Here is a 10049-nt window from a genome sequence, read left to right as displayed (position 1 = left end):
ATGGCAGCGTGAATGCAAAATGCTAGTGATGTATGATATTCTCTATGTATGATCTTTGTGTTTGCATCAACCGTATGTTGCGTGTTTGGCTTAAATTCATCCTCAAATTTTGAACTTGAAAAGTGTGTATTTAAAATGATGTTGACTTGTTCCAAGCTTTTAAAGGAATGTTTTTAATTATGGTCATGTGAGGACTAGAAAGAAACATTAATTAGGAAAAAAAACATTGGGGATATGTTGCAGCGTTCATCTCCAATAACCAGAAAAGTATTATTGGGAGCCCTAATAAGTGGTTATTGGGGGAGTGTTTTTGGTGAGCTGTTGAAGATGCTCTAGGAATGGCTCACAGTCTGATCGGATGAGCAATTTTCATTTATATAATTGACTGTTAGACCATAGACTAATAGAGCTTTGCTAGAGCTACGGATCACTACATAATTGCCTGTGCGTTCTAACAGGGGCGTACATATTCCGATGGTTCAACATCTGTCTCATATATACCTTCACCCACTGTCTCCGCCTGTCGACTCCAATCTCACAACCTCTATGTCAATAGCCCATCTTTGGCAGCACTTGTAAGAAAATTTGGTTTGTATTATTCCTAATTACTTTACGTACGTTGGGTTTTTTTTTGTGCCGCATCAGTTGACATTAGGAAAAAAATCTAGTACTAAAATGAAGGTCGGTAGGGGGTCTGTATACCATCTATAATAAGTCTAGTTTTTTTTTTGAAACTAATATGCCAACCACAGTATACCCTGCATGCGCTAATGATTTGAGTCCGTTCACACTCGCTACTCGCTATACATTATCGTACTACGTTTCACAGGCAGTTGACCTGGCTGTCCTGCTTGGCATCTCCAACGAACCTCCTCCAATACCAATGCTTCGCCCACACCGTCCTCATGGCCTCCAGCGGCACGCCTTTGGTCTCCGGCAGGAGCGCCGCCATGAAAACCGTCATCACCAGGACCCAGCCGGCGTAGAAGATGAATATCGCGTACTTCATGGCGCAGAGCAGGGTGATGAACACCTGCGTCTGCGCGAAGGAGAGGCTGAGCGCGATGGACACGGTCATGGCCTGCCCCGCCGACCTGATCTCCACAGGGTAGATCTCGCTCGGCACGACCCACTTGAGCGGCCCCCACGACATGCCGAAGCTGCACGTGTACAGGCACATGAGCACCAGCACCCCCTTGGCGTAGTTCCGCGCCATCGTCGTCGCGTGGTGCCCTCCGAGATGATCCGCCAGTATCCACGCCACCGCCACCTTAGATGTCCAATTAACAGACAAGTTCATAAGGCAGTGAACTCGTGCGTGCACGTGACAGCTTGTGTGCGCGCCGTGTGCGGTGGGTTAGCGTTACCTGGCAGAGCATCATGGCTACGCCGCCGGCGAGGAACAAGAACCTGCGGCCAGCACGGTCGACGACGAAGGTGGACACGACGACGGCGAACAAGTTGACCAGGCTAAGTATGACGGAGCCCAGGATCGCCTTCTGGCTGTCGAACCCCACGGTCCGGAACAGCACTGGCGAGAAGACGGTGATGACGATCATGCCGGTGAGGTCGAAGAAAGTGGGGATGGCCACCATCATCACCAGGTAGTGCCGGTACCCCTTGCCGCGCAGCCGCTCGAACGCGCCCTCGTCGTTCCGGCGAGCCTCCTCCACGGCGAGGACGATGTCCTTGAACTCGTCGCCCACGTCGGCGTCCGCCCCGCGGATGCGCTGGAGCGCCGCGCGCGCCCTGTCGGGATCTCCGCGCAGCACGAGGCTGCTGGGAGTGTCGGGGACGAAGAGGGCGCCCAGCACAACGACGATGGCCGGCACGCCGGCCAGGCCGAGGGAGACCCGCCAGCCCCATCCCGGAATGCGGTTGGTGAAGTAGTTGGCGACGGTCGCCGCCAGCGTGCCGATGACAAGGAAGACGTGGTAGGCGGTGGTGAAGGCGCCGCGCCACTTGGCTGGCGATGTCTCGGCGAGGTACAGCGGAGCCGCCTGCGGTCAACGGACCCATGTGTCATTGCGAAAGTGGAACGTGCCAAAATGTTTCAACTGAATGAAAGATGGGCCTACTGCCAAAAAAAAAAAAGATGGGCCTACTGCAAAAAAATGAAAGATGGGCCGTGCTGTACAAAACTAGGCCTGCATACGAATACGGTCACATGCTGCTGGGCTGGAGCTGAAAATGACACCGGATACCTGCGCTGTGAACCCAACGCCGAAGCCGAGCAGCATCCGGCCGACGATGAGCATGGCGATGTTCACGGCGGCGGCGTTGACGGCGGAGCCGGCAAGGAACAGGGCGCCGCCGGTGAGCATGACGGCCTGGCGGCCCACCCTCCTGGTCACCCGGCTCGCCACCAGCGACGACAGCACGCCGGCGATGTACAGCGAGGAGGTGAACGCCGTTAGCATCTGGTTGTCGTATTTGCAGTAGGCGTCGCGCTTGGCGCCCTTCATCCCCTTGAGAACCTCCGGGAAGAATTTCTCGAGGAACGACTCCATTTGCGTGATGCCACCTGAAATTTCACCGTTAGCTGACTGTAATTTTCTGTTGATTTGCAGCAGAGAGCGCAATCACGCGCGCGGCGTGTGCGAACTAAAAATAACCGATTTACGATATCCCGATGATACTGATATCAGTAACGTTGAAAGCAACAGGACATAGTTTATGTTTCTATTGTTGCAAACGTCACGCGTATCTACAAGCGTATGCACGATCACAAGAATTGTACTACCTACAGCGACGTCCGTCCAACTATAAAAAAAAATCTCGAATATTGGCATATGTGCTTGTTCTAATCCCTTTTCTGTCCTGCGGTCCTGCTTAATTAAGCATCACAGTGGTGGACTTTTAAGCATCACAGCGGTCCTGCTTATTCGAGCCACATGATAGTTCCACTATAATATATACTCCCTCCGTCCGAAAATACTTGTCATCAAAATGAATAAAAAGGGGTGTATCTAGAACTAAAATACGTCTAGATACATCTTCTTTTATCCATTTTGATAACAAGTATTTCTGGACAGAGGGAGTAGCAGCTACGACAAGTTTTTTTGTTGTTGTTAAGAAAAGCAGCTATGACAAGTTGACGGTGAGATTTCAAGCATATATGTCTCTTAGTAATGTCTGACGTTCACTGGCATGTATTACTTGCAGCATATATTTCTCTCAGTAACGTCGACCGCTATGACAAGTTGACAGCACCAACAACACGTACATCCATCGAGATTTCCAATAGCGTGGTGCAGAAAACGTGCATGAAACTGCTATGTTTGCAAGCGCCTCCCTGATCCATGGATAGATGATTAGATGTCTGGTGTTGTTGTTTTAGTTGTACAGCACTAGGGAACGAGTGCTGTCATCGTAGTGGGCTGCTCATCTATGTTTTGGTTCCCTGGCCTGCACGTTTACCTTGTCCAAGTTATATTTTTTCGACAAATTGTCCAAGTTATATATGTTGGTGAGACAATTTAGCTAGCTCAGTGGGTTGCTCACTTTTGCTCTCTACTAGAACCTTCCCGCTACTGTTGTAATTGCGACAATGCTCAAGTACCCCAACGTTGCGCTGCTGATGAGACATATCTTGCGTATATTGCTTTGGTAGTGGATTCCACTGTCGACAATTGATATGGAGAGAGTTTGTATGGACTAGGTTTCAAGGAATCCAAACCACATGGTAATAATTGGTACTGCATGCCTTATCCAATGCCTTTTCTAATCTCTCCCCATTATACTTGTGTATGTAGGAGGATGCACATTGGAAGGGTAGGGTGCTAAAATCACCAGGCTGGATTCTCACCTACTAGCTATTATAGGGAAATGCTTTTGCCTTTGCCTGATGCAAACAAAGGACGGCTCCAAAAGAGGCTACGCTCTCGGGCATGGAGATAAGCAAGAGGGCGATCAGAGACACACGTGTTCTGATTCCTACCGTGCCCTATGCAGTTGGCTTGTTGGTACGTGCTGGATGCCATATATGTCCTCTCTCGCAGCTTTCATGTGAGGCAAGGAAGTGAGAGGTTGTTGGTCTAAGATTCTAGAGCTACACCTCTTTATTTATTTATTCTTTATTTCTTATTTTATTTCGCGGGGAAGAGCACCTCCTGGTGAAAGTAACACGACTGCCTTTATTTCTTGTTCACCCGGATGCTTTGTACTCCCTCTGTCTAGGTGAGTAAATCATCTTAAATGTGCACCGTGACCAAGGAGGAGGGGAAAACGAGAGACCTTAATGTTTATTTGCTAATTAATAGCATGCAATGAACTAACCACTGCATGTCGTGGTTGGTAGTCTCAAGTCATTAAAAGCACGCACACTTTTCGTCTCTTATTGGTTGATATGTGAAGAAACAAGAAACGAGGTAGAAGTTAATGCATCGCGCCTAAGTGTTTTGGGATTATTTGATTTTCATAAGATGACTTACACACCTAGACGGAGGGAGGAGTACTTTTGTTTTCTTCTGATGATAGTGGAGCCCGGTCCAATATGGATAGGATGGGGAAACAAATTGTGTATGCTTTGACATTTTGGGTCAAAATTGAAATTGGTCGCGTGTTCCGGTGCACTGAACGCCATTATTAAATGGTTGCTGGTATACGGGTAATAAGGGCAAACGGCACTGAAACAGAAGGACTAAATCAATCCTGAAAGATGGACGTGCACATGCAGTTGGTTGGTGAGCATTTCTTTGGAGTAGTAGACATAGAAGTGTGTGCCCATCTACCATTTCTTTGGAGTAGGTCTTTTAGCACCAGCACGTAAGATGATAAATTGTTTAGGACCTAATAGATTCGCGGGCGGATCATAATCCGTCCCAAAAGAGTGGTAACTCTTCAGGTTACTAAGAAAAAACTAAATTTATTGATTTGAAAGAAGAAGAAGAAGAAGAAGAAGAAGAAGAAGAAGAAGGCCCCCAACTTTCTTTATTTTATCCAGCAGTTCTTTTTTTCGACAAAGATTCAGCAGGAGTTCTGATGTCGCGGTAATTCAAAGTAGAAGAGTAGTAACAATACTGAAATCCTACGGAGAAAGTGAACCCCATATGACTTGAGCTGCACTCATGCCTTCTAATTATGGAAGGTGCGTAGAGAAGCCATGCATAAACGCAAGAATTTCGTGTTCAGAGCTCCGAGGATGCCCATGTATCAAGCAGAGTTCGGTTCAAGCATATGCGCACCTGAGACGCCAATGTCGTAGCCGAAGATGAGGCCGCAGGAGGCGGCCATGAGGCAGGTGACCACCACGGAGAGCGTCACGCGGCCGCCGCCGTAGCTGCGGATCCGGTCGCCGCCGACCGCCGGGGCGAGAGGAGGTCTCGCCATTTTGCGGCTGCTAAGCTGAGTCTTGGATGGTCAATGGGTTGGGGTTTGGAAGGCACAAAGGCGAGAGCTAGAGGGTCGCCGCTATTATATACGGGTTTGACAAGAGTACATCCAACTGCGGGGTATTAGGTGGCACCGAATGTATGCGGAGTATCCATCAACAGATTGAGTAACGCGCTCTCAGAAAACAGAACAGAAAAACAGAAGGCGCTCTCAGAGAAGAAAGTAAAAACAGATCGAGGCTTGGGGGAAAGCGACATTTAATAGGAGCGGAGTAAGAATAAATACTATGAAGAATGGGAAGGCAGACAACTATTAACTTTTTTTTTGAGTGATAGACAACATTTAACAAAGGGCGTGTTTGGTTGCCTGCATATGGCTCAGCCTGGCCCGCGCGGGAAGAACTTGACCCGTTTGGTTGCCTGTGTTTACTGTGTGGCCCGCATCGCACGGAACTTAAAGCACGTTCAGGCCAGGTCCAGGGGAAACACCCGAATCGGCAGTAGCTCGCGAGCCGGCAGGGGAGGGCGACGCGCTTCTCTACTCGTGCAACCAGGGAGATGGCGCGAGCTCGCCCGCGTCGCCGAAAAATCGGCGGAGGATTTCGGCTCACCTCCCGCCGAGTCCACCACTATTTAGCCCCCTCCCTCACCGCCCCAACTCCCGCCACCATTCTCCCTCCGTTCGAGCTTTCCCGCCGACGCGCATCGGCACCGACGAGTAGGTAAGCGGCGCATCTTCATCGGCCGGCGGTCCACGGCGTCGACGCTCCTTCACCGATCGGCGTTGATCTTCCACGACCGCCCCCTCGTCCTCGAGCTGCAGCCATGGCCTCTGTGAGTTCAATCCCCCTTTCTCTCTGTTCCTTCTAGCTAGATCTGAGCTGCAGCTAGGGTTTGATCTAGATGCATGGTTGACTAGTGGTCTGACCTGTGAGCTGATATGGTTGATTGCTATGCTGCGGTTGCAATTTGTGGTAGGCCTAGATGTTCAAGCATGTGGTAGGCTAGATTAGTAGTAGAGTTTGAAGTTGAACCTTGTGCTTGTGTTGATTCGTGCTTAGATCTGTGATTTGTAGCTATTGGTGGTCAATTTGTAGCATGCTGTTTGTTGTAGATGTATGTTCGTGCTCATAGATTGTCCGGTATGCTTAGTATGATAGCGATGAACCATATGTGCTTAGTATGATAGTGATGAAGCATGTGCTTGCTATGGTAGTGATGAACCATGTACATGTATGCTCCTGCTTTCATGGATTGTCCGGTATGTTGTGTGCTATGCTTATTGTCAATGTGTGCTACGATTGTAGGACATGACCACGCAGACGCAAGATCTTAGGCAGGCCCTTGTCCTGTCCGACAGCCAGTTTGCTCCATCGTTTGTCGAGGACTCGCAGCCTATGTTCGAGATGGCTCCTGATTCAGAGGTGTTCGCGTCTGATTCCCTCTATGTGCCAGTAGTGCTCGTTGAGCCAACTCCTGCTGCTGCTGCTGTTGCCGCTGCACTCAACGTAGCAACAACAAAGGCAAAGAAGGATGGTAGGTCGAACAACATGAAGTGGCAGTCGTTCATGTCCACGTTCGTGCTGAACAAGATGTGTGAGCTCATCTCTAGTGGAGTTAGGACTGACAAGGGCTTCAAGGAGGTGCACTTGAACACCGTTGCGAAGTAGGTGTTCGAATTCTGTGGGCAGGAGGTGTCTGCCACCCAGGTGTACAACCACCTGAGGAAGTGGAGAAGTCAATGGATCCAAGTGTCCAAGCTGAGAGACCTTAGCGGCGCCTCATGGGATGAGAACACTTGCTCCATAGTTCTGGAGGCAGAGCACTACGCCGACCATGTCGTGGTTAGCTCACAACCCTCTTCCTTTTTATACTGTCCACCATTGCCTACTCCTAATCGCAACTAACAACACTTGTGTTTCATTCTTATGACCACCCAAGGGACGCTGAGTTCCTCAACACACCCATACAGAACTACATCTAGATGCAGCACATCTTCTCCTTCGGGCTGGCAACTGGGAAGCATGCCATGGGCTTGGGGGAGCCTCTTGGTTCTCCCATGCCAGACTTCCCTGGGACCCCAAACGTCGAGGTCCTTGATGGCCCTGACAAGCCCTTCGTGAAGCCCTTCGACAAGCCATTTGACCCCGTCCATGATAGGAAGAGGAAGAGAGGAGACCTGATGGAGGAGGAGATCAATGTCTTTTGCAGCATGACTGAGGTGGTGAAGGAGGTGGCAACAACCATCAGGGAGTGCAAGCCCCTCGACGTCCACCCTGACTTGTATGGCGCTGTCATGACCTAGGGTGGCTTTAGTGACGAGGCTCTCATGGCAGCTCTCAGCCACCTGCTTGACAACAAGGCCCGGGGTGTTGGGTTCATTGCCATGGCAGACGCTCACAGGGTGCTGTGGCTCAGGAGCTAGCTGGGCAAGCACTACTAGAGTAGTGCTGCTTGTGAGCGTGCATGATCCCCGACGGCGATGGCGGTGGCGACGACGACGACGATGATGATGACGACGTACATTTTGTGTAGCTAGGGCTGAAAAACAATTTGATGGTCTGTATATTTTGGTGAGGTGGTATATACTAACCCCTCACGCTGATAGTGAACTTGCGGTGGTAGGATGACACCCTCTTTTGGATGTGGTGGTAGGTTAACACCAAGGTAGTGCTAGGTAGAACTTGCTATGCCGTATGATCATGCATGCTTTACTTCTTCTCTTCTGCTCCATTGTTGTTTGTGTGCTACTTTGCTTGCTACTTGTGTGCTCCATTGATTTGCTGCTTCAACTCTTGCTCTTGTGCATTGCTAGGGCACGTGGTATGCCGTGTTCATCGATAAGGCTCCAGGGGTTTATAGTTCATGGGAAGAACCTAGTGCACAAGTGTCGTGGTGGGCGCACGGCAGATGTCAAGGGATGGCTAAAGAGAGGAGAGGCTCGAGGGCACTGGTGGGCTCCAGAGGCGAGGTTGGCATGAGCGAGCGCGGGACGCAAGACATACCCAGGTTCGGGGCTCTCCGGAGAGATAACACCCCTAGTCCTGCCGAGTGTAGTTTATATGTAACAGTACAGAGTTGCTCCTAGAGCTGTATGGAAGAAGAAGGAAGGCATGCCAGGGCTTAGGCTGCTCCCTCTCCTTGGGTGTGGGTGAGTGGGTTGCTAGCAGTGGATCTCTTCTATCGTATGCTTCTCTGCCCGTATGCATGAGGGATCCTGGGGGGTATATTGGTAATGTTACAAGGCCGTGGGGCCGGGTTGTCATTGTTCGGGAAGCCGGTGCTGGGACCCGCCGGGTGTCAGGGCTCGCCGGGTTCTCCGGGTGTGGGACCCGCCGGGTGTAGGGGCACTGTTGGCCGTCTTGTCAATCGTCAGGGAGTGGCCGGTTGAGTCCGCTACAGTGGCGCTCCGTCAGGTCGCCGCTTGCTGGCGTTAGCAATGATGATGGGTGCACTGTAGCCATGCCAATCCTGGTCAGCGGGTAGGTGGGGCACTGTTGCCATGCCTGGCTGACCAAAGGCGTGGGAGGGGCACTGTTGCCTTGCTCATCTCTGAATGAAGACTCGTTCCATCGTACGGCCTGGATGGGATGGGAGCTGACCTGTGGCCGGGTTGGGGAACACGCCAAAGGGGAGCTGGCTTGTTGGAGAAGTCTTGGTGCGCCGAGTTCGGCTGCCTTGCACCGGCCGTCGGGGCCGGGTCGAGGGATTTGGCCGGGTTGAGGGGCTTGGCCGGGTCGAGCGACCCGGCCAAGCGTGAGCCGGCTTGAGGGGAGTCGCTGGCCCCGTTGTTTTTGAAAAGGATCCGGGTTCCGTTGCCTGCCTGGGGTTCTGAAGGAAATATGCCCTAGAGGCAATAATAAAGTATTATTTATTTCCTTATATCATGATAAATGTTTATTATTCATGCTAGAATTGTATTAACCGGAAACATAATACATGTGTGAATACATAGACAAACAGAGTGTCACTAGTATGCCTCTACTTGACTAGCTCGTTAGTCAAAGATGGTTATGTTTCCTAACCATAGACATGAGTTGTCATTTGATTAACGGGATCACCTCATTAGGAGAATGACGTGATTGACTTGACCCATTCCGTTAGCTTAGCACCCGATCATTTAGTATGTTGCTATTGCTTTCTTCATGACTTATACATGTTCCTATGACTATGAGATTATGCAACTCCCGTTTACCGGAGGAACACTTCGTGTGCTACCAAACATCACAACGTAAATGGGTGATTATAAAGGTGCTCTACAGGTGTCTCCAATGGTACTTGTTGGGTTGGCGTATTTCGAGATTAGGATTTGTCACTCCGATTGTCGGAGAGGTATCTTTGGGCCCACTCGGTAATGCACATCACTATAAGCCTTGCAAGCATTGCAACTAATGAGCTAGTTGCAGGATGATGTATTACGGAACGAGTAAAGAGACTTGCCGGTAACGAGATTGAACTAGGTATTGAGATACCGACGATCGAATCTCGGGCAAGTAACATACTGATGACAAAGGAAACAACGTATGTTGTTATGCGGTCTGACCGATAAAGATCTTCGTAGAATATGTGGGAGCCAATATGGGCATCCAGGTCCCGCTATTGGTTATTGACCGGAGACGTGTCTCGGTCATGTCTACATAGTTCTCGAACCCGTAGGGTCCGCACGCTTAAAGTTACGATGACAGTTTTATTATGAGTTTATGTATGTTGATGTAC

At 50.1% G+C, this 10049-nt stretch overlaps 1 protein-coding gene across 1 annotated transcript; it reads right to left on the bottom strand.

The window, feature by feature from the left end:
- Positions 1 to 706: 706 nt before the first annotated feature.
- LOC123053481 (sugar transport protein MST1) lies at positions 707 to 5401 on the bottom strand. The gene is made up of 4 exons (XM_044476956.1): positions 5187 to 5401; positions 2205 to 2524; positions 1368 to 2000; positions 707 to 1270 (listed from the first exon to the last, which is right to left on the bottom strand). The coding sequence occupies exons 1-4, from the start codon at positions 5329 to 5331 to the stop codon at positions 824 to 826; spliced, it is 1545 nt and encodes a 514-aa protein (XP_044332891.1). The 5' UTR covers positions 5332 to 5401; the 3' UTR covers positions 707 to 823.
- Positions 5402 to 10049: the final 4648 nt, after the last annotated feature.

This window comes from Triticum aestivum, chromosome 2D (genome assembly GCF_018294505.1).
Source record: "Triticum aestivum cultivar Chinese Spring chromosome 2D, IWGSC CS RefSeq v2.1, whole genome shotgun sequence".
In the NCBI taxonomy this organism is placed as follows: Eukaryota; Viridiplantae; Streptophyta; class Magnoliopsida; order Poales; family Poaceae; genus Triticum; species Triticum aestivum.
This window is presented reverse-complemented; position numbering and strand designations above follow the sequence as displayed.

Coding starts and splice junctions, on each gene's coding strand:
- LOC123053481 (XM_044476956.1), bottom strand. CDS start 5,331: ATGGCGAGACCTCCTCTCGCCCCGGCGGTCGGCGGCGACCGGATCCGC. Junction 2,525..5,186: donor CTACGACATTGGCGTCTCAG/GTGCGCATATGC, acceptor GTGAAATTTCAG/GTGGCATCACGCAAATGGAG. Junction 1,271..1,367: donor TAGCCATGATGCTCTGCCAG/GTAACGCTAACC, acceptor TGGACATCTAAG/GTGGCGGTGGCGTGGATACT.